The following is a 25,681-nucleotide window of genomic DNA, read 5'->3' on the forward strand; positions in this document are numbered from 1 at the left end:
TGAACAATTCAAGCCTGTCAGTATCCAAGAAGAGACTGGACAACGTCCTCAGACACACAGTGTGAACTGTGGGCTTGTCCTGTGCTGGGACAGGAGTTGGACTCGATGATCCTTGTGGGTCCCTTCCAACTCAGCACATTCTATGATTCTATGTGGGAATGGCTCAAAGCTGCACTCGCAGAGGTTTAGACCGGACATTAGGAAACATTTCTTTACAGAGAGGATGGTCAAACACTGAACTGGCTTCACAGAGAGGTGGTTGATGCCCCAATCCTGTCGGTGTTTGGGTGGCATTTGGACAATGGCCTTAACAACACACTTTAATTTTTGGTCAGCCGTGAAGTGGTCAGGCAGTTGGACTAGATGAGCATCATATGTCCCTTCCCATTGGAACCATCCTATTCTATGATATGACTTGGGTCTCATGATGCAATATTCAAAACAAATAAGTCATTAAAAACTCTGATGACATCATAAATCTCTGCTTTACACTATAATAAGTTCAGCAGTATGGGAAATCTTATTCCGCTCCATGAGAAGATGAGTTAAATGTTAGAACTAAACTTAAGCACCATGTCCATTAATGAGCTAGACCTACTTTGTAGGCTTGATGAACGGAATAGGGGTTAGAGGTAACTCATTATCATGGAATTAACGTTGTTCTCAGCTATTCAGTGTAAGTGCCTGCAAATGTCAAAATTCCTACATTCCTTCAGGTTGTATTTCAACCGAATGAAAGGAGGAGCTGGAGACGTGAAATTTTTGACAGGCTGTTGATTTCCCGTATGGATGAAGCATGTTTGAAAACTCCAAACTTGACTGATCTGCTGGAGCACATTCTCTGACAGACAATATAAAATCAATGCATCACGTATTAAGAGGTTTATTTGGCGTGCGAGCGTTTTTGTTTGTGTGGGAGGCGGGGGAGAGGATTGCTTTATTTTCTGTCATCGAAAATGAACAGCCTTACCTTAAGGTTTTTATAAACTGTCATCTTTAATCAGACACACACAGTAAGACTGTCAGTTCTCATAAAACATCGTGGGGGGGGGAAAATGTGAAGTTATTCCCCATCCCTTTCCTGTGTGTGTGCCACGTTTTGGCGATGGCCTCAATCAGAACTAAACCTTTTCTTAGCAGTGTCACAACAACAAGCTTCTCTGAAACGTGTCTTTATAATTCAGCGTCGCCGACTTTATGAGAGCTTGTCAAAGAGAAAAAGAGTGGGGATTCGCCTGCAAGAAACGCTCGTTCCCGCTGTTGAAAGATATAAAGTACTAAATGTCAACGGCAAGGGACTCGTCAAGTAAATGTCTTCTAAACGCTCATTAAACTGCGGGACAAAAAAGAAATAAATAAATCAGTAGGTGGGTGTCAAACTGCTCCCTTAAAATTTCGATTTGGGTCAAGTGAAGTAAACAGCCAGTGTATGAAAAGTTGCATCAAGCATCTGTCACGTTCAAGGATGAGCATTAGCGGCTCCAAAATGAAGATGGGAAAACGAAGCATCACGGTGGCTCCCGGTACCGGTGTGATGGGCAGGAGTGCGATGTCCTGGTTTGCGCCCCATTTGTCTTGTCCCACCATCCCCTCTCTAAAGATAAGATACTCCTGCCTTGCAAAAGCAAGTTTTAGATGAACTAAATGGCATTTTCACTCTCTCTGAAGATAAGGGCTTTGTCTGAATGGAAGACTTAAAAACCAGAACTCACGGAATCTGGCTGGTTATACATTTAAGGGGTCACTGACTTGAAAAGTTTGCAAAGAATGTTCTTCTGTGTGAGTAACAGCATCTCAGACCTATTTTTATGTTTTTTCTTAGCCCCTTATCCCCTGACCATTATGCAATCTGAAGTACAAACTTTAAGTAGTCAATAATTATAAATTCCATCTCCCAGCTCCAGTCGGTTGTATTGATTTCTCTAACTCAAATATTTTAGGTTTGATTATCAAAAGGTAAAAACATCAGCTCTCATTATTTAGCATTATCTGCACCTGAGGATTATTTGACGTTTTCCTTCTACTTCAATAATATAAACCCCTACGACTGCTAAAATGCCACGTCTTTCTCTTAATGTATTTGGAATCATAGTCTAAACATACTATACATAACTAAGAAACTAATCTAATTTTCACGTTCCTTTTGCTTCCCAAGTAACAAACCCCCTGTATTATCAAACACTAATTTTATAGTACACAATTACAAGATGTTACAGCACATTTTAAAATCAATTTAGTTGTTTATTAATATTCTAGCTGTACTAATAAGCTAATGAAAAGGATTATCAGCACGGTTCCTACTTATATCCATATATATCCTTATATCCATATCTTTATGAATTACAGTTCCGGAGTTACAAACGGCGCTCGGCTGCAGGGGTTGGTGTTTGTAAAGACCAAAGGACTTGGATGCCCCATAGGAACTGACAATCACTTTGTTATCCCCTCCCCACATTTCCAAAATAAACGCAATATTTAAACTCTCCATAGAGAACCTTTTATCTCGACATATTCTGAATTAAATAGAAGTTTGACTGGATTATTCCCAAAGCGTGGAAAGCAAAAACATCACTGCTAATCCATATGTACCTGCGTGTACGCACATATTCTATATGTCGTGCAACTCCCTCCCAGGGACAGGTTGAAAATGGACCTTGAGCAGTTCAGAGCTGATTGCAGTTGGTGAAGAACACACTGATATCAATAGGCAGCAAAAGTAAATGACTGTCCTCCTTCATTATTCCCTAAAGCAGTTATTTCATTTATGAAAAGAGCAATTGCTCTTTCATTAGCATGAACATAACGGGAAGAAACGGGAAATTCCAAAAACTCAATCAAGTGAAAAGCCTTCTGCTTTAAACGATGGAGACCAGTACAAATGAATGTTATCATTTAATTGTTAAATTAAAATGTCAAATTATTACCTGCTCTTCCCCCCTCGCCTCTGATCAATCCAAAATACCAACAACGAGCAAACTTTGCTGTGCCTTGGACCACGTACACAGCGGAGCACTAAAATTTAGTCTTTGCGCCCAAACGAGCAGTGTCAAATATTTGTTTGATTTTTTGGTGCTCTAATACAACGACACTTTGTTTTTTATTCATTTTCTTGCTCCCAGACTTTAATACCAAAGGCAGCTTGTAGAACATCCCGGACACGTTGTTCTTCCCATCAGATATAAGGGGGATCCCCCAAGAGAGATGCGATCGAGCGGCAGAACCTGCCAAGTTAATTCAGCCTCTCCCGATCGCGTCTTCCCAAGGACACAACCCTGCTTAGAAGCGACTTGTTCTTCCGAATCAATGAACACTTTGCTTTCTCTTCCATTCTACAAGCCTTTTAATTGCTGCTTGATCTTAATGAAGTGTGGCTGATATTAATAAATGGATGCCCTCGCGGCTTTAATACCCGATATCCAAACCATGTTGAACGCGGTTAGCGTCAGCGATGCTTTCACGATTGCAAACGTCGTCATCCCTGCATCTCCGGTCCCTCCCCCTTAAAGCCTCAAGACTGCAGACATCTGCTCTTCAATTGTCTGGTAATAAACATACTCTATAAAGCATATGTAAAATGATTATTACCCTGAAGAGCCAAGTGCCTTTCAAATGCCAGCTGAAACAAATAAACAACCCAAAAAAAAACCCCCACGGAACAAATGTTACAACAGACATCACTCAGGCTGTTCGATATTCCACAGCGTAAGAGCTTTAGTATTAATCCCGCACATTTCCTTCCTCCAACGGGAGACGTGAGTCCGCAAACCAGTAGCACCAGTGCTTTCCCAATGCGAGCAGCTGCTGGTGAGCAGCCAAGGGTGAAGAAAGCAACTGGACTCTTTGGGAAACTTTTAGACTTTGACACCTCCCGCAATATGTAATTAAGGAAAATCAGATGTGTATTGCTCTTCAATTTGGCACTGCAATTAGTTTTCATATGTAGTTAGCAAAATCTATTCCCAGGCATCATCTCTGCTTGTCTTCCAAGAATTCACTATTCATTTATTACGTGTGTGGTGGTGTCATTAAGTCCTGGTAATTAATCTGGGGCTTGGAGCATCTCAGTTGTCCTAATGGAAATTAGGGACCCGCATCCCAAACGATGTAACGTCTCGCTTCCCAACTCTGGCTCGTTGCTCTAAATGAATTCAAGGAAGACTTTGAAAACCATTGGTATGTATTTGCCCTTGTAGTCTTTGTGGTTTTAAGTCAAGAGTTTCTCTAAACAAACTTAGGTTATTGGAGATATGATGCTTAATTTACAGCTCCCGAAAGCCTCCTGACTCTGTGTTCTTCAAAAGGATCAGCAACCAAGCTTAGCCTCACTTTGTAAATTCTAAAAGATAAAAAAGGCTATTAAAACCAGTAAGCTTAATATTACGATTGTGCAACTCTAATGTGATAAACAGTGACGCTTCTCAGATCATTGCTACAACAGAGAGAAATTCAGCCTGATGAATATGAATGCTCCAGTTACAAGTGTCCAGCAAACATCACTGTGCTGAATTATATTTCAAAGCCATCACTTAGTGCGATGCTCAGGCTTTAAATCATCACATCAACATCTGGTTTCTCAGTGGTCCAGTTAGCTTAATATTTTTAGGAGCACTCCATAATAAAATGAGCTGGCCCATATCGTGCTACAACTTTTCTGTCGACATATTTATGTGAACTTGAGAAAGAAAAAAAAACAAACACCCTTCTAAATAAAATATTGATCATTTTGAATTCAAAACAGATTCATTTTAAGCCTGTACCAGTGGCACAGATGAAAAATGATTTAGGAAGGTCATAAAGAACCTTGAGAACAAATGAAAAGTCAAGCAAGCGAAAACTTCACCCCTCAAGAGCCTGACACTTCATACAACAACGTCTAGAAAAGGATGACAAAGATAGAGCCAACGAGGAACACACACATAAGATGGTATGCTAGAAATTATTGCAAACAACAATATTTTAGCAAATCCGTATTCAGCATTTTACAGCCGCAGTCATCACGATACAACCAATTTTAACAGGAGTCAACGGGTAAAGCCAGTTTGCCATTGACTCCCGTGAGGAACACAGTTCCCTGTATGGAATCATTATCAGTAAAAGAAATGGAATCTTATGGTCAACCCTGATACGCTGCATCACGCAGAATGATAAAGCTGAGGATGAGCTAAATCTAAGATACCAAGGACTCGCACATTTACTCTGTTAATCATTGAAGTAGGTAAAAATCACACTCAAATAGTTTCTAAATCCTTCACCTACACCCAAACTCCCCCTGTGAGAAAAGGGAAAGCCGGAGCACCGACTATTTTCCTTTTCTTCAGGCAGTTATTGCTGAACTACTCGAAGCCAGGAAGTGAAGATGTTGCAGATGGTTGGCACGCAAAATACATTGTACGCAGATACCTTAATCTCGACGCAATTATTTTTTATGAAGGAAATTATTTCGACTGCCTATCTTGCAAGCTGGTAATGAAAGTGAAGTGTTTGTGAGAAGTGCTATTTAAAGCAGAGCACTCGTGTTTGACTCGGATGGCAAAAAGCTGGGGGGGGAAATTAAGCAGGAAGGCAAAGAGAAAGAAAGAAGTATTTTCACCGGTTTCTAAATCAATGTGAAGTACCTCATCAATAAAAATAAGAGCATCGTCACCCTTCTCTGTGCTTGAAACAAGCCTGGAAATTCATTGAAGATAATGAACAGAAAGTCCATGTCATAGTGGTCATTGCATCTTAAGCATTGTCCAGCTTTTTTTATAATAAAATGGCCAAAAACTATCAATTCTGCTCTAGCAAATTTATTTTTAGTACAATTCCTCCATTATAAAAGCGAGAGAGGTTGAACCAAAATATGCCTATAGAATTAGCCATTTAATTACGGGCATCTAGCAAGAAATGATGAGTGAACAATATACACAACCCTTTTTTCAAGTAAAGAGCTGAAAGAACGTAACACATTTTAAAATGTCCTTGCAGAAGGTGCTGTTTGCAAGATTATTCCAATATCTCATGTCATGAGATCATACATTTAAATTTGGAGGAATTCACACATTTTTTCCTCTGCATTTTTAAGTCCCGAGGAGTCACGAATTCCCACAGTTCTCAGACACCAGTGAGAATATTCCTGCATCTGGGGCTAAGATTCCAATTACTTTTTATTACTATTTTATTATTGCTTGTTTTTAGCACCAGCAAAACATGCCCTGTTGGCTAAGTGACTCATGATAGTGATTAATACAAACAGAGCCAAGGAGGGAAATGCTTTCTAAAGGTGCTGGCACTGAATAACAGAAAAGGACACGGCTGACGATAAAGAAAAACCCTGCACGGAAAAAGCAGAAGTGGGAGATTGACACGAAGCGAGAAAAACATCGTATTATTTAATTGCAGCAAAACCAAGAAGGTGAACCATAAGACTGCAAAGCTAAAGGAGTAAAATTAAAGTATCAGAGGTGAGCGACTTGGTGAGGAGAGGCTTATTATAGACTTGCTCTGTTTAAAGTTCCAGCAGGACGAGCTGTGAATTTCTAAGTTATCGGTAATTGGCACAGCACTTTAGATCAGGCGTTTAATTTGCAGCCCGCAGATCGTACTTGTTTTATCAAAGAACGAACTTACCTTGCAGTTCATAAAGTATCCTTCTGACTTTTTAATAAGCATAATGGACAGTCAGCGATAAAAACATTGTGACAGGCGGCGACTAAACTTTTCCCAGCTTGGGTCAATAATAAATGACACTGTTCAATGAAAAGGGGTCACCCTGGCAAGCAATCCCACTTGGTACACTAGTTAATTATGACAAAAGATTAAATAGCATCAGCAACAAGCTCAACTAGTGATAGATTTTGACATGTGTGCACATCAACAACTTCACAGCAAGCTCACTGCTGTGGGATGTTACCTCAGAAGTGGCAATATTGTCACATAAAATAAGAGATTAATTCAATTTATTGTAGTTCTTTGCATTTGTAGAAATAGGTAGATGGTCTTACCTGAGGAGGGGATGGAAGATGATGGTGATGTTCCTGGCTCCTGGTTTGCACACAAACTTGGATCCACCACCTTCAATTAAGTTATCATCCGGTCCTCCTGGAAAATAACATGAAACAAGTTGTCTAACAGAACCTGAACACCCCTTGAATTTTACATAGCGAGTGATAATTAAGCATTTAGGCCTGTCTGTAAATGCTTCATTCCCGGTGAAAGATCAGTAATTAACGTGCAGATATGCTCCTTACTATCCTCTTTGTGCTCAGAGAAATCACTCCTAATGCAATAGGAACAATACGTATAATTTATACATTATTTTAGGCTCCTCTTTGCATAGTTAACAAAATTATTACAGAAAGGCTGGGAAGTGCAGGTCTCCTACAGCACAAGACACAGTTTCAATTGCAGAAGAGCTTCCCAGTCAGACAAATTTCCCAGCTGGGCTGAAGTCGAACATGCTCGACCAGAGCTGCTGACACAATCCCCATCACACAGATGAGAGATGAGCAGATAACATTAAGAGACTTGAGCCTCACGGTTCTTCAAAGCATCATCCTGCTGCCTAACAGGGACCTCCAGCCTCAAGTTTCTGTGACTTCAGCAGCTTTAATAGAATCATAGAAGTATTTTAGTTGGGAAAAGACCCTCAAGATCATCGAGTCCAACCGCCAACCCACCCCTGGCACTGCCCCATGTCCCTGAGAACGTCATCTCCGTGCCTGTTCAACCCTGCAGGGCTGGTGACTCTAGCACTGCCCTGGGCAGCCTGTTCCAATGCCCCACAGCCCTTTGGGGAAGAAATTGTTCCCCACATCCAACCTCAACCTTCCCTGGCGCAACTTGAGGCCGTTTCCTCTGCTTCTGTCGCTTGTTCCTGGGCAGCAGAGCCCGATCCCCCTGGCTCCAAGCTCCTTTCAGGCAGTTCAGAGATCAGAAGGTCTCCCCTCAGCTCCTGTTCTCCAGCTGAACAATCTGGAGCACAAAGCCAAGCAAAGAGCTCTTCATTTGCGCATGAGCACACACTTGAATTATCCCTTCTCAAAAGCACAAACAACGGCCTTCACATTGTGTACCAGGCCAGGCAGGGAGGGGATTGTCCCGCTCTGCTCTGCGCTGGGGCGGCCTCACCTGGAGCATTCACTGTGTGCAGGGCTGGGACACAGGAGAAAAAGGAGATGAAGATACTGGAGAGTGTCCAGAAGAGGCTACAAAGTCAGTGAAGGGTTTGGAGGGGAAAGTTGTATGAGGAGCAGCTGATGTCACTTGGTTTGTTCAGCCTGGAAAAGAGGAGACTGAGGGCAGAGCTCATGGGGCTGCAGCTTCATCACAAGGGGAGCAGGAGGGCAGGGCTCAGCTCTTCTCTTTAGTGACCAGTGACAGAGCCCAGGGAATGGCAGGAAGATGTGCCGGGGGGGGTCAGTTGGACATGAGGAAAAGGTTCTTCACCCAGAGGTGCTGGACACTGAACAGGCTCCCCAGGGAGGTGTCACGGCCCCAACCTGACAGTGTTCAAGAAGAGACAATGTCCTCAGACACACGGTGTGAACTGCGGGGTTGTCCTGTGCAGGGACAGGAGTTGGACTCTAAGATCCTTTTGAGTCCCTTCCAACTCAGCACATTCTGTGATTCTAACAAACACCCGTGGTCGTAGCCGTGTGGATATGATGCATCTTGAAGCGCACCATGCGTTAGGAGCAGCACTTCAATACCTTGCAAGGCAGCTTGGTTTTGACTGCCAGTGACATGACATTTTAAATTATTTATCACATTTAACACAACTGAGTCTCTCAGGAGTCCACATCCTAGTCTTATAATATCTCTGTCACATAAAAACGGGATCTCAGCTACGTGAAAAATAAACTTGTTGAGTGTGGCAGAGTCCTTGGCAGTGAAACACAAGCTCAGAGCTCCTTATTGATACACCTCAGGTCCACACTGAAGGACTTTGGCATGAAAACAGCAACTTGCACAGGCTATTACATCTGGACCACAGCAACTTCCATAGGCAGCTTTTAACACCAAAATACTTTAAATTAGGATATCGAAAAAGAAAAATGGGAGTATGGCAAATCTCAGTGTAAACCCTTGTGTTTCCTGATGCAATAAAGTCCATTTGTTACCCCTACAAAAGAAAACGTTTTTAGAACAGGCCAGATGCCTCAGACACAAGCAAATTACAGCATTATAAAAAAACATACCTGAAATTTGCATTAATTCAGCACATAATCCCCTGTATTTTGGTCATACTCTCTTGTTACAAAGCACACACCATCATCTTGCTGGTGTCATCTGACAAATAACCCTATCAAGTGTCATTTTGGGCTAAAACCCTCAAATAACCACAAATAGAAACTTGGGCAAAGTCATATATCCCAAATGTTATCAAGTCCTTTTCATTCTGCACATGAACTCTAATGATTGAATAATAATAAATACAGAAGCTAATCACATTATTACGATAGCTTTATAGGCAGGAAAATGACAACGTACTTGAAATCAAAACACCCCATCAGATTATTCCAGTTTTTGACCCTGACATCCGCCTGCCTCAAAACAAGAAGAATGTCCCCAAAAGAGAGAGGCAGTTCGGGAATTGAATTTTGCATTTTAAAAAGTTAATTCGTACAATGTGACGGTTTAAATGTGGAAAAAAAGAGGCGCAGCTTCGAGGAAAATGACATTATTCATTTCCCCTATTGATGTCAGACCCTGCAATTTCCAGTGGGGTCTGTGTCTTAACTGACTTATTGAAGAATCCATCCAAGCACGAACTACTGAGGCATGAACTAGGAAATACAGGCTCATATTAAGAAAGGGGTGTTATTCTTGTTACAGTAAGTCACCCTGCGCTAATCAATATTATTGAGTGGGATGAACTCCAAAGCAAGGAATAAAACAATCTGTCTTATCTGCTTGGCCATATTATGCGAGATTGGAGAAAAACAGAACACCGGCGCTGAGAGAAAAAGATGCTTTTTTTTCCGTCTTTTCCACTCTTAGCTTTCGATTAATAATAATGAATGCTCTGCATGTAGGTGTAAGCTACGAGGAAGCGTAATTTTATTTGCATTTAAATATTTTACCTTGAAAAATATACTGAGATGTAAATTTTATTCCTGATGATGCCTCGTACATACCAATAACAACCCACCGATGCAACAGTTCTTGCTAATGCCAGCTCTTGCCTTCGCCTCTCTCAACGCTGCTGTTGTACCTCTGCAGACCCCTAATTAAGCACAAAAAAGCAAATGCTGCCATTTACCACCATTTACAAGCCAGGAATTTTGTTACGATTGTCCAAACTGGAGCAAGAGAGAGCTTATGATACCCAAGACGTACACGGAGGTCTGAAATACGGATTTGCTTTGACCAGCCTACATGATACCTCCAATGCAGATGAATCACTGAGCTGGAGACCCAACAGACACATCCCTAAAAATACATCAGGAATATCCCTTCACCCTCATTGACTCCTATCAAGAGCATCATCCAAAGAAACCAACATCAGGCAGCTCCACAGAAAACAAGCAGGAGATGAAGGAAGAGTGGAAAAAATGCCTGTTTTTCTTATTTAGTTTTCCCATTATGAAGATGATTATCCGAGAGGCAGTTTGCACAGCCTCTCAAACAAAAGCCAAGCATGTAAATTCTGGATTGTTGGGCTGTCCTGAACACATGTCACATACAGAACCACAGGATGGTTTGGGTTGGAAGGGACCTCTGGAGATCATGCAGTCCAACCCACCTGCTAACGCAGGGTCACCAGAGCAGATCACACAGGAAGGTGTCCATATGGGTTTCAATGTCTCCAGAGGAGACTCCACAATCTCTCTGGGCAGCCTGGGCCAGGCTCTGGCACCTCAAAGGGAAGAAGTTTCTCCTCATGTTCAGGTGGACCCTCCTGTGCTTCAGTCTGTGCCCGTTGCCCCTCATCCTGTTGTTGGGCACCACTGAACAGAGTCTGGTCCATCCTCTGACACCCACCCTGGAGATATTCATCAGCATTAATGACATCCTCTCTCGGACACACATGAACAGACTGCAAGGACAAAAACTAACCGTGTTATTAGGGAAAAGGAGCTGTAAAGCCTAATTCCCAGTGAGCGCTGAAGATTTTCAACTCTAAGAGCTCAACTCTAATGCCGTGACCGCCCCATAAGCACCGACTACAGGAGTAACCAACCGTGTACAACATCCCGACGTACAAAGGACTCCAATCACACCTGGACTGAGTCCGTATCATCGCTTCAGTGATGCCACACTACAGAATCTTTTATTTGGGTTGCAGGGTTCAGGTTTTTTTGCTTTAGTGTACAGAAAGAAAAATATAACAGTCATAATAGGAAAAAAACCCTCAAACTTTGGCAGCTGTCAAAGTACAATTGTTGCAGTGGTTCCTTCGTAAGAGCAGCAGCTTAGTTATTTAATCCATCAAGTAATAAATTATGAGACCGAAAAAGAAGAAGAAAAACTTAGGGGTGAAGTGAAATTTGTCACGCGGTTAATGACACCCGCATGCTGTGCCTGTCTGAACGTCGCTGCGAGCGGGAGTTGGAGACGGGACCATTAGGAACGCAGCTGAATGGGTCTCAAATGAAGCCGAAAATGTGATGCTTTGATACAAAAAAGCATCAGATTACCAAGAAAGCCAGAATCTCTGCACTCATTTTAAAGTCTGAACAAACATTCGGAGTGCTGCGAGATTTCCATACTGCCTAATATTTCAAAAACATAAGGATCATCGAGTCCAACTCCTGTCCCTGCACAGGACAAGCCCAAAATTCACACCATGAAGTTCACAGAATCACTGAATCGACTGGGTTGGAAAAGACCTCAGAGATCATTGAGTCCAACCCTTGGTCCAACTCCAGTCCATTGACTAGATCATGGCACTAAGTGCCATGTCCAATCTCAGTTGAAAAACCTCCAGGGCCGGTGAGTCCAGCACCTCCCTGGGCAGCCATTCCAATGCCTGACCACTCTCTCTGCACACAATTGCTTTCTAATCTCCAGCCTAAACCTCCCCTGACAGAGTTGAAGCCCATGGCCCTTGTCCTATTGCTGACTGCCTGGGAGAAGAGCCCAATCCCCACCTGGCTAGAACTGCCCTTCAGGTAGTTCTAGAGAGTGCGGAGCTCCCCTCTAAGCCTCCTCTTCTCCAGACTAAACAAGCCCAGCTCCCTCAGCCTCTCCCCATAGGGCTTGTGCTTAAGTCCCTTCCCCAGCCTTGTTGCTCTTCTCTGGACCCGCTCCAGCACTTCAATCTCTTTCCTGAGCTGAGGGGCCCAGAACTGAACACAATACTCCAGGTGTGGCCTCCCCAGTGCAGAGCACAGGGGAAGGATCACTGCCCTTGTCCTGCTGACCACGCTACCTTTGATACAGGACAGGACACCATTGGCCTTCTTGCCCACTTGTTATTCAAGTTCAAGGTTGCTCACCACAATTTGAGGTCCACCTGGACTTTGCTCATTTATTCAGTATGGGAAACATCCTGAAGGACATAACGGACTCACATTCTTCAGAAAGCATCTCAGGGTGCTTCATAAATGAATTAAACTATGGTATAACTATATTTATTCTGTGTACTGAAATAGTACCGAAGATCAAGCTGGTTGGATAAATCCCATCACACAAATCCTGGCACACACTGCAAGGAGTTTCCTGATCCATAATTTTGCAATTGGTGTAATGCTGGTTACTGTTTGTAACCATGGAGTGTCTGTAACCAGGTCTGCAGAAATAGCTTGATCCTACTTTGTAAAGAAAGATCACACTGAGACACCCTGTGATTTCCTCATTTATCAAGATATTAATAACTCCTCTATCACTAAATTGAGAAAGAAAACACAAAAACATCCCACAAAGAAAACCACAAAAGAACAGAGATGATAATAGTGTTTGTATTTCCTTCTCCTAGGGGGGTTTGTTTAGTTTTGATTTGTTCGGGTTTTTTTTTTCATTTTTGTTTCTTTGTTTTTATTGAAACTATTTTCTCCATAAAGCTCCAAGATTTATATGAAAGTTTTTACTGTTCAACGTCACATTTAGAGAGGAATCACACACTACTCCATTCTCTTCAACTGTCCCTTGAAGGACATGAAAACATCAGGGAATCATAAAATGATAGAAAATTGGGGTTGGAAGGGACCTTCACAGGTCACCTAGTCCAACCCTTGAAGGTCCTTTCCAGCCCAAACCAAGGTAGCTCAGCATCTTCTGAGAGGCTCCTCACACCTTTAATAATCATAGTAAGTAATAAAGTAATTTCTTTTTTAATAACAATGTAAGCAAAGCTCTCCCTGTCTCTGAGTATTTTTAAAGGGTGGGACTTATGTTGTCACTTCACCAGAACACATCACCTAATTGTTTAGGAGCTATATCTGTCTTAACACATTTTATCCTCAGCCCAGATACACTTTAGATCTTATCACATCATAAAAAAAAATTCGGACACAAAGATAATTGGCTTATAAGTAAATCCCTTTCCAAAACATGCAATAATTATTAATGTGGTCTCAAAGCAAGAATCTGAAAACCATGAGGATTATGGGCAAACCTGTTTGCTTGTTCCCCCCCACATTAGCAGGGGACAACTTCATTAATCTCTCCACGATGGCAACACTTCCCAGCTGAACGGGTTCCAGCACGTAGTGAATGATTATTCAGCACCTCTCTGTGATCAAAGTGCCTTTTCTAGTGAGCCACTTCACATTAATCTAGGCAACCGCAAAAAGAATAAAGAACTAGGCTTTGAAACTACAACAATCAAGCAATCAACACAGCTCGGAAATCAGTGTCGCCTCCTCGACTCAGAGAATGAAGAAGTTTAGATGTTATGGTACTTCCCAAAAATTCCTGACTATGTGGAGATCAACAACAAGTAGTTATTACCTGTCTACTGTCTTCAAGGTGTGGAAAACCAAATTTTCCTTTACATGAAAGGGAAGAAAGCAAGAGCTGCCCAAAGAGGACAAAGCAGGTTACTACAAAAAGGAGCTCAACAGGAGTGATTGATCTGTGCCGCTACAGAACAATAACTAGCAGGTATTATACTGCAAGTCTCCTGCTTTTTCGTATTTCTGTACATTAGGACTCTATTGTCTTACAACTGCACCCCCTTCAACAAAGCCTGACCACTCTCTCTGCACAGAATTGCTTTCTAATCTCCAGCCTCAATTTCCCCTGGCAGAGTTGAAGCCCATGGCCCCTTGTCCTATTGCTGATGCCTGGGAGAAGAGCCCAATCCCCATCTGGCTACAACTGCCCTTCAGGTAGTTCTAGAGAGTGCTGAGCTCAGCTCTAAGCCTCCTCTTCTCCAGACTAAACAAGCCCAGCTCCCTCAGCCTCTCGCCATGGGTCTTGTGTTCATGTCCCTTCACCAACACAAGCCTCAAGTTCTGTTTTGACCACAGTGAGGCACAGCAGTGATTCAATGCATCGATGTGCACATTTAAGTTCTTTTTGTGAGAAAACAAACATAATCGACCTCCTCTCAAATTCTTTTGCATGAATCATCAAACTTAACTGAATTCAGGCCATTTTTCCAACTGCCCCAAGATACCTGATTTAATAGATCCACGTGGTGCAGTGCAGGATTCAATCGTAGGCTCAGCAACCAGCGGTGCTGGCACTGGTTTTCGTAAAATCATCAAACCATAGAATGGTTTGGGTTGAAGGGACCTTCAAAGGTCATCCAGTGCCCCCCCTGCCATGAGCAGGGACATCTTCAGCAGCTCAGGTTGCTCAGAGCCCCGTCCAGCCTGGCCTGGGATGTCTCCAGGGATGGTTCATCCACCACCTCTCTGGCCAACCTGGGCCAGGCTCTCACCACCCTCAGGGGCAAAAACTTCTTCCTCATGTCTGGCCTGAATCTCCTCTCCTATGGATGCGACAAATTCTTTTAGAAAGCACTTCAAACACCCACCACTTCAGGATTCCACCGACTAGACAAGACATCTCATCTTCTAGTGGCATCTGGAGGATTGCTTTAGATGTTCTGCCCGCTCCTACATCGCGAGGATGTTCCCTCCACCCTCTTCACCCACAAACTGCTGCAGAGAGGTCATCCCATGGCTGTTCTTTCAGGCAGTGACCCATTGAGATGGTGCATGGGGCTCCTATTGCTTCTGTCAACAGGAGGGATTGGGGTGAGATGCATCAGACACACACAGAAAAACCCCACGTGTTATCAAGATAGACAAGAATAAGCTCTGGCCAACACTTGATTACTTCCTCACTTGAGGGCAGAAGCAATTTAGCAAAGGTTTCTGACAGAGGAAAGATTGCATTTCTTGTTTGCTTCTCAATCACACGCTCTTCTTTTTTCTTTTTTTAATCGTGGCAGCTGTGAATTTATAGATGAGACCGTCAGGAGTAAGAGAGTGATGTTTAAAAACACATCGGCACCCCTAGGTTCTCCTAAAAAATCAACAGAAATCACAGAGATGATGACATTGGCGCTACAAGAGACCCAAAAATCAATGGGAATTAGGTGGCTAACTGCTTGTAAAATACTGGCTGTCAGTCCTGGGGGCGAGGGCTCGGCGAGATGATGAACTGCCCCAAGGGGCAGTGCAGTGTTCCCGGCTTCCAGTCTGTCCATCACTTGTCACTGAAGGAAAAAAACAAACAACTAAGGAAGCTGACTTTTAAGGTTATAAAGTACATCCCGTTTCATCTCTCTAATATTTCCTGAAGTGAAAGAAAAATCTCAGCACTTCTCTCAGGATCAGCATTTGGGGTGACGCTCCTCAGTATGGGTTGGGGAGCAGCTTTCCAACTTAACAAGCTTGAACTGGAAAAAACATACAAATACAGAAATCCAGACGGGGCTGCTCGCTGGTTCTGTTTGACTCATGGAGCAACACGGATGTCGTGCCACTGATACACAGAATTGACAATTAACTAATTAACACTTAAAGAACTAACACTTGAAGAACTAGCCCTACCCCACATCACTAAAGACACTTAGAGAGCTAACCCTTTAACCCACATCACTATTGCCCAGCCTTGCTTAGCTCTGTGTAACTTATTGTACGAGAAACAGGACTTCATGGACGCCTTGCAAAGATAATAATCCTTGGGTGCATCCTCGGGTGAACTAGACTACAGAAACTTGGGCACAGGACAGGAGATACGCCACTTTTAACCAACTCAGCAGTCTGAGACCCAACCAACTCATCACACTGGACCAAAGGTACCGTGTACAGAGAAAGAGGACCCGGGGTCACGATCACTGCGCAGCTGCAACCAGGAGGAGCCGGAGGTGGAGACTATGGAAATGGTCTCCCGGAACTCATTGTAGTAAGAACCACCTTCTCAGGGACAGGTTATGAATATGCATAGGCGTTCCTAAAACTTTCATGAATATGTAACACTTTACTGCATTTAACCAAGCTCACAGCTACTGTAATTTTACACATGCATTAGGTGAAATGATTCCCTGTGTGTCCGGCATCATAAATAAATACATACCTTCCTTATAACCTCAAGGGTTGTAAGGTCATTCTGTGCCTCACCAGGGGACACAGGAGTTCAGAGCTTCCCAAATGTCATATAATCACAGAAAGTTTGGGCTGATGGGATCTTCAGAGCTCCCTCCCTGCCATGAGCAGGGACATCTTCAGCAGCTCAGGTTGCTCAGAGCCCCGTCCAGCCTGGCCTGGGATGTCTCCAGGGATGGCTCAGCCACCATTGCTCTGGCCAACTCGAACCAACATCAGCCCTGTTTGCTGTGGGGTTGGGACCATGTCAATCACCACAACAATCTAAAAGTCCCAACCGACGCCAAGTGTGACAGCTGGACCATCACACATCCCATCCAGGTATAAAACTGGGAAAGGAGGGAAGAGTGCTGATGACGGCAGCACGGCTTGTTGTTCTCTACATGTTCTCAGCCATAAGAACACACATTGGGATCAAAATCTTAAAAATCAATCTGGAAACCAACAGGCAAGTGATGCAGATCATCCAACCCAGACTTCATGTAAGATTTTCTTACTGTTATGGATTTGGGTTCAAGTCGTTGGTCCAATATGGGCTCTCCAATCCTGATCAGGCTTCTGTGTTTCAGTTTCCCAAAAGGGGAATTGAAACAGTGACTCCAACCTTCCCCTGGCAAAGCTATTTTGAGAAATGCCATAGACAAAAAGGAACGACAGTTTTATTCACTGTTCTTCAATCCATGCTTATACTTCCCATTTAACACAGAATTATGTGTCCAACTTCCCAAGCTGACTGTGCCACCTATTCCAATCACCGCCTGAAATTTCTGCCCGAAACGGCTTCTCCTGCTTGTTTTTGGCCAATTGTCCCTACCCGTCACTTGCCGCATAGCAGGACTTCAGTACGAGACACCGATTTGGATGCAGCCACACAGCACAGGCACATTGTTCTGCTGACATTCCCACGGCCAACCCTTTTACGCTCTCCTCTACTGTCTTGTCCAAGATCCAACACCACACGCATTTAAATAAGTTGCTCTTGAACATTTCAAAACCTGATTTATTAGTTGCTCACACTCCATCTGCCTTGAAAATCCGCAGCGTGCCTTCACCCTCATGGGCTGTACAAAAGGTTGTGCTTCCACTTGACTTTACTGTATCTTTTGATCGGTGTGGCAGCCACAAAGTCTCCTTTTACAGAATCACAGAATCGACTGGGTTGGAAAAGACCTCAGAGATCATCGAGTCCAACCCTTGGTCCAACTCCAGTCCATTGACTAGATCATGGCACTAAGTGCCATGTCCAGTCTCAGTTTAGAAACCTCCAGGGCCAGTGAGTCCAGCACCTCCCTGGGCAGCCATTCCAATGCCTGACCACTCTCTCTGCACACAATTGCCTTCTAACCTCCAGCCTCAGTTTCCCCTGGCAGAGTTAAAGCCCATGGCCCCTTGTCCTATTGCTGATGCCTGGGAGAAGAGACCAATCCCCACCTGGCTACAACTGCCCTTCAGGTAGTTCTAGAGAGTGCTGAGCTCACCTCTAAGCCTCCTCTTCTCCAGACTAAACAAGCCCAGCTCCCTCAGCCTCTCCCCATAGGGCTTGTGCTCAAGTCCCTTCCCCAGTCTTGTTGTTCTTCTCTGGACCCGCTCCAGCACTTCAATGTCTTTCCTGAGCTGAGGGGCCCAGAACTGAACACAACACTCCAGGTGTGGCCTCCCTAGTGCAGAGCACAGGGGAAGGATCACTGCCCTTGTCCTGCTGACCACACTATTTTTGATACAGGACAGGATTTAGCACAGGAATTGTTTAAAATGCATACTTTTCTTTCTATTTTCCATTTCTTTTTCCCCAGGCCACATGACTCAGCAACAGGCACTTTGATTAATGTATTTGTCACCTTGCATATTTACTATTTTGTCGGTTTCCCCAAAACTACTGTGTACAGATGTCAGCTCTTCCAAAGAACGGCTGGAGCATAAACCCTTATCCGAAGCCAGAAAACACGCTCAAGCTAATGAGCTGTGATTACTTACACACAGCATTCACTTCGCAACTATTTTCTTCTCGAAGCTTGCTTGCTTTATCTCCCTGTAGTGGCAAATAGCTCCTACCTGAATCTTTAATATTCCTGACATGTTTTCTATTCAATTTTAATGTCACAAGAAAAAAAGAAAGAAGAAAAAAAAACCAACATGTGAGCGAACAGAGAAAGCAAGAGAAATAAGACAAAGATATTTCTTGACATACAGCCATTTGTTGTTTTATATTCTTATAAAATGTTTAACTTTACAAGCTCACATATTTCACCTTCCTTTTTAATAGTTGAAAGCTCACAGCCGCTTTCAACAAAGGAATGTGTAGTTATAGAGATTCACATGGAGAGGCCGTAGGCTTGTGGTGACATCGGAAAAGGCACAGTTGGGGTTGGAAGGGACCTCTGGAGATCATCCAGTCCAACCCACCTGCTAACACAGGGTCACCAGAGCAGATCACACAGGAAGGTGTCCAGGTGGGTTTGAATGTCTCAGAGAAGGAGACTCCACAACCTCTCTGGGCAGCCTGGGCCAGGCTCTGCCACCCCAAAGGAAAAGTTTCTCCTCATGTTCAGATGGACCCTCCCGTGCTTCAGTCTGTGCCCGTTGCCCCTCATCCTGTCGTTGGGCACCACTGAACAGAGTCTGGTCCATCCTCTGACACCCACCCTGAGATATTGATCTCATTGCTGAGATCCCTCTCAGCTTCTCTTCTCCAGCTCAGCAGACCCAGCTCTCTCAGTGTCTCCTCATCACAAAGATGCTCCAGCCCCCCTCAGCATCTTCATATCCGACCACTGGACTCCCTCCAGTAATTCCTTGTCCTTCTTAAACAGGGAAGCCCAGAACTGGACACCGAACCCCAGATGTGGCCTCCCCAGGGCAGAGCAGAGGGGGAGGAACAACCTCCCTGACCTGCTGGTCACACCTTTCCTAACGCACCCCAGGGACCATTGGCCTCTTGGCCACAAGGGCACACTGGTGACTCATGGTCAATCTGTTGTCAACCAGAACTCCCAGGTCCTTCTCTGCAGAGCTGCTTTCCACCAGGTCCACCCCAACCTGTACTGGTGCCTGGGGTTGTTCCTCCCCAGGCGCAGGACCCTACACTTGCCCTTGGTGAACTTCATCAGGTTCTCCATCTTCACTCACCCACTTCTGAGATGGGGCAGATTTGCTATAAACCCTCTTATGGGTCTAGTATGAAAAATAAGAAAATAAGCTGTATGAAGTGTTGTACAGCTTCTATAAGAAGTATACATCTACAGAAAGAATTGTTTAACATGTGCATAGACGAGGATTTAAAAACTGTACACGGCTGGGACTAGAGGAACCATCATCCAGACCAAGACAGCTGTCACATAGTTGTTTTCCATGTATTAATGAATGCATCAGTTCTAATGAAGATAAATTTGCCAATCTTTTGACAAATCTGGAAAATGTTACAAATCTGGCATGTAAAATAAGGCAAAATAAATCCTACTTGGTTATTCCACACCGTGATGCCTCTATAAATTTACAACAACAAAAGAAGGTCCCTACTCCTCATCTGTGCACACACCAGTGCGAATTAATTCATTTTCCAGCAATATGCAGAATGATCCCTACTAATAACATGGGTTTTCCCTAAGGGAACCGAAATGGATTGTCCATGCCAGCGCACAAAATGCACAAAACAATTCCCTGCGCCAGCAGAAATTATCGGATTGCTCAGAGTACGACCTGTCAGGCGGCATTTTTCAACCTGTTCATCCATAATCTCTTTTCGATGGGTTTCCCCACCTCTTTATCCTCCTTGCTTTGTTTTGCCTGAAATTCAATCAAAGATGAATTGGATTTTTAGAAAACAACCAACACTGTGGCTATTAAGTCGCGCTGGAAATTCTACGCCCCGTGTTAATTTTGCTACAGCTTTTATTTCTTGCATTTTAATGCAAATCTGCGTGTCCCCCCCCCCCCCGCAATGCGAGACCATCAGCGATATTGGCACAAAATCACATGGGGCTGTAACAAAACTCAAGTGCCAATAAAAAGGAAAGAAACTCAACTCTCAGCAGATATTAAAAACCAAAAAATATTAGCAATTGCAGGAAAACCAGCCAGAACTTTAATCACAATTCTTTCAAACGCAGCAAGGGATTCAGAAACGCTGTTATTCTAGGATATGACCCTAATACGGTGCTTAAGCCACGGCATTGCTAGCAGAATAACCTGGCGACTTTAATAAAATCCAATTTCATAGGAGCCGACGTGTCAGGATCGCGCTGCACCTAATACAACAAACTCTAGAAATAAGAATGACCGGTCCTTTCATACATTTCTGCGCATTTCTACAGACATGAAACTCAGGTTTTCTCCTGAACAATCACCAAGAACTCAAACAACCTCTGTTTTACAGGAATTTTCTTAAGAGTTCTTTAAATTGCTTTTCCTTCTTTACTTGTTGCTGCTGCTGTTTGGGTATCAAGGATAAGAAAAGCTCAAAAGGTACATGTTGAAAAAACAACTCAAGCACGAGCAGTTTTCTTATTTAAATTGCATTTAAAAGCATTCAGCAGTCATAAGGCTAAAAGAGCCAAGATTTCAATATTTATACTTTAAAAAGAATTTGTGGTTTCTACTGATTGTTCCATCTCGGTGTTTCAGGCCTTATCAACAGTAGCTATCTAGCTCAGAGTCTTGCCGACATCTTGGAATACTTTGTGTTATAATTTCACAATTATAATAAATATCTGCTCTTTTGTTCAATGACAAGAGGTGCAGACACCAGTACAGAGCAACTAGACACCGCAAAAACAAATTTAAACTTGGCATCAAGTAGATATTTTAAAAGGAAGCAGAGGAGCGGCCGCAAACCAAAGCTACCCCTATGCCACAAAATACATTCCCTGAGCATGGAAGCTTCTTGTATCAAGACCAAAAAGCCTGGACAAGGGGATCTCCAAGCTGTGTTTTACCACTGATAACTGCAGTCTGAAAAGCCCTCGTTCTCTCTTTAGAAAGAGATGTAAAGCCATTCCGTACCTGCGAGGAGCAGGGAGTTCAGAGGTCCCCCTGTGCTGCGGTGCTCACCTCTCCGCTTCAAACGGCCACTAAACTTGCTCTGAAAACTACTGTTCATCAAGAAAAATCAGAAGCAGAAGCCATATGTGATGGAGAGAGTATTGAGAGAGAAGTTCCCCCCACTCACAACTGAGAAAAAGCAGCAAAAATATAACCCGGGAAAAAAAGTTGTGTTATTCAGAGCGACAGGCAGTAACACAAAGGGTCCCACACACAGGAGAAGCCGCAGATCTAAAAGGTTTCCCGCCTCCCACTGAATTTTAAGACGTGTATTGTACTCCTCGGACAGGGCGATGTGTTGTGCGGCGTCAAGAAGAAAATATTTGCTGGTGCTGATTACCAGGGAAGCCCCGATCCTCACCACAAGCAGGAAGGTGGACACTGCGAGGCCAAACCTGGAATCCTGGGGGCAGTTTTGGCCCCCTCAGCTCAAGGCTCAAAATGGCGGCGCCAGGGGTGGCGGGATCACCTCAGTGCACAAAATGGCGGCACCAAGGGCACCAAAATCACCTCAGGGCTCGAAACGGCATCCCAGGGGTGGTGGGAACACCTAAGTGCACAAAATGGCAGCACCAGGGACACCAAATCACCTCAGGGCTCAAAAAAGACAAGTTGAGAGAAGGGAATGGAGCTGGTGAGGGGCTGGAGCACAAGTGTGATGGAGCGGCTGAGGGACCTGGGGGGTTCAGCTGGAGAACAGGAGCTGAGGGGAGACCTTCTGATCTCTGAACTGCCTGAAAGGAGCTTGGAGCCAGGGGGGTCGGGCTCTGCTCCCCAGGAACAAGCGCCAGGAGCAGAGGAAACGGCCTCAAGTTGCGCCAGGGGAGGTTGAGGTTGGATGTGGGGACCAATTTCTTCCCCAAAGGGCTGTGGGGCATTGGAACAGGCTGCCCAGGGCAGTGCTGGAGTCACCATCCCTGGAGGGTTGGACAGACGGACATGAGGTTCTCAGGGACATGGGGCAGAGACAGGGGTGGGTTAATGATTGGACTCAATCTCGAGAGTCTCTTCCAACCAAAAGATTCTACGATTCTATAACTCAAAGCAGCTTTACACCATTAAAGCAAAGCAAGCCATTCAATAATTGACTTCAACTTTGCCTATAGAGCTGTGACTCCATCAGGACGTTGGCTGCAGAGGACAGGACTCCTGCCATCCCTGACAGCCAGCGCTGTGCTGGCAGAAAGCTGGGAATTCACAGAATCCCAGAACGTTAGGGGTCGAAGGGCCCTGGAAAGCTCATCCAGTGCAATCCCCCATGGAGCAGGAACACCCAGATGAGGTTACACAGGAAGGTGTCCAGGCGGGTTGGAATGTCTGCACAGAAGGAGACTCCGCAACCCCCTGGGCAGCCTGGGCCAGGCTCTGCCATCCTCATTGAGAACAAGTTCTTTCCCAAATTTAAGTGGAACTTTTTGTGTTCCAGTTTGAACTCATTACCCCTTGTCCTATCATTGGTTGTCACCGAGAAGAGCCTGGCTCCATCCTCCTGACGCTCACCCTTTATATATCTGTAAACATGAATGAGGTCACCCCTCAGTCTCCTCCAAGCTCCAGAGCCCCAGCTTCCCCAGCCTTTCCTCATAAGGGAGAATTACTGAAATGCTGTAAACTTGGCCCAATGACTGTTGCCTGTTACTCAGATGCAACGTGACATCCCTTTCATGGCATCATCGCAGATTAAGGTGGAAAAATAACCTCCCTGTTCCCCCACGAATAAATGACAAAGCCCTCAGGGCATGTGATGAGCTGGCTTGCTCAAAGACTGCAGAAACGAACAGTGAAGAGAAGCAGCCGAAATCAGAAAAACATCATACAAACATCCATTCTTCTTAAAATAATGGGCTCCAGGAACAAAACTGTGCCAGGTGCTATTTTTGATATACTTAACATACCTTAATCCAGACCTCTGTCTAACCTGTTACTATTTTTACATCGCTTTTTACCACACAACATCCTTTCCTAATGGCAGTTTTCAATGTATCCATGTTCAAGGGACTATTGGTTCATTATCTTCTCTTTTTTTGGCAATAGTTCACATGTCGCAGTGCCACACACTATAGCGTAGCCTCCTTTTCCAACCATCTGCTTCTCGAACTAATTCAAACTATTATCAGTTCTACCTACAAGAAAAGACACTCAGAGCTTCAAGGATCCAGCTACAGTTTCACCAGGGGACGGGGAAAAAACTACAGCACAAAGAAGCTGGTTTAACAATGAGAGAAATGTCAAGAAATAGAAATGTCAAATCCCTTAGGGTGGAAAAAAACTAACTCCAGTTCATCTCCAAGTACTATATTTTGTAATGAAATTATACTGTATAGTCTTCCCTCGGGGGAAACCTGCTCCAACTAATCAGGCTGTTGTTTTTTTAAAGTTCAAAACAAATGCAAGAAGGTCTTTGCAGCATTCGCGGCGAAGCTGTCGAGAGCTGCGTTTAACTCTTTGCAGGCAAAAAGGTCTAAATCCTGCCACCAAAACCTGTGAAGTGCCTCAATAGGGAAATAGTTAATAATATAAATAAATCTGTGTTCTCAGTGCTTACTGCTTATGGCAACTTTGCTCTGGTTTTTAAATCACACACGTCAGAATCTCCCCAACAGTTGGATTAGGACAACAAATGCTCTCCTGAATCGTCTGAAGCCTTTGCAGAGGAGTCACAGGACACACATGGACCTGCTGGAGAGGGACCAGAGGAGCCACCGGAATGATCCGAGGCTGGAACAGCTCTGCTGGGGACAGGCTGAGAGAGTTGGGGTGTTCAGCTGGAGAATAGAAGCTCCAGGGAGACCTTAGTGCGGCCTTTCTATACTTAAGCCTATAAGAAAGACGGGGACAGACTTTTGAGCTGGACCTGTTGTGGTAGGACAAGGGGTGATGATTTTAAACTAAAGGAGGGAGATTCAGGCTGGACATGAGGAAGGAATTGTTGGCCCTGAGGGTGGTGAGAGCCTGGCCCAGGTTGGCCAGAGAGGTGGTGGATGAACCATCCCTGGAGACATCCCAGGCCAGGCTGGACGGGGCTCTGAGTAACCTGAGCTGGTGAAGATGTCCCTGCTCATGGCAGGGGGGGACTGGGTGACCTTTGAAGGTCCCTTCAACTCAAACTATTCTAGGATTCTATGAAAAATTGAAACTCTCTTAAGAACATCAAGCATTTGGTCACTAGCTGGGACATGTATACAAAACACTGTAGTCTTCAGTCACCTCATGCAACAAAATCCTTATAAAAAGCAAGATATGGTAGAAGCTGGTGTTGACTCAGCTGTGAGCACATGTAGGTGGATGAGTTCCCACAGATACTGGAGGAAGAGGGTGGCACAGACGCGTGTGTGGCCACGATGGGATCTCCAGCTACTCACCCACTTGCATCCCTAAAGACGTGTCTATTTTCCATGAGAAAAGGGGCTTTAACACAAGGAAACCCACTCCTTTTTAGACAGAAGTCTAGAACTTGTGTAAAGCAGGTCTGTATGGAACAATGAGCGGAAAGCAGTTGAGGTTCAACGATCCCTTCTCCGACCAGGTGAGAAAACTGATCTGATTCTATTAGCCAAGGGATGATTGTTCCTTGCTTACCCACTGTGGGCAGTACCAACAAATCAGTCAAATTCAAATAAGAAAACGATTCTGATTTCAGTAGCTTTGTCAGTGGGACGTGTCTCTATAGCAGATAACGCAGAAGGCAATCAAGAATTCAAGTTGTTCTTTTGCAAATATAAGCATTGACCACCAAAATAAAGCCAACAAATTCTGAATCAAGTAGGTGCAAGAATTCGCTTCTCCTTATTAAAGCAAGAAGATGTGATTAATTAGGTATGTATTGCTAACGCATCGGTTCTCGCAGCATCCGGACTTTTGCAGCAGAGGGAACAAGATGCAGATTCAACACATTTCTGCTGATCAACACATTTCAAAACCCAAACCAATCTTCACTGGCACAATTTCCTTTCAGAAATTCAGATTCAAGGCACCATTCAGCCCCTGAGATAACTCCAAATGGACCCTCTATGGATGCTGCAGACCCCAAACCCGTCACCTTTGGGGCCAGATGAGCCTCTCCTACTGTCTAATTTTACAAGAAATAGGGTCACAAGCCTCTAACTTAACCATAAAAAAAAGCACATTTTCAGTTATTTCTACAGTACGCTTAGTTA

At 44.1% G+C, this 25,681-nt stretch overlaps 1 protein-coding gene across 1 annotated transcript in view; it reads right to left on the bottom strand.

The window, feature by feature from the left end:
* EXOC4 (exocyst complex component 4) overlaps positions 1-25,681 on the bottom strand; it is a gene marked incomplete at its 3' end in the record, with an annotated part of 427,875 nt that overhangs the window by 215,352 nt on the left and 186,842 nt on the right. The window contains exon 10 of the mRNA XM_080363326.1: positions 6,984-7,080. Within this exon, the coding sequence (XP_080219452.1) occupies positions 6,984-7,080 (97 nt within the window). The remainder of the gene's footprint in view (positions 1-6,983; positions 7,081-25,681) is intronic.

This window comes from Nesoenas mayeri, assembly GCF_963082525.1.
Source record: "Nesoenas mayeri genome assembly, chromosome: 1".
Lineage (NCBI taxonomy): Eukaryota > Metazoa > Chordata > Aves > Columbiformes > Columbidae > Nesoenas > Nesoenas mayeri.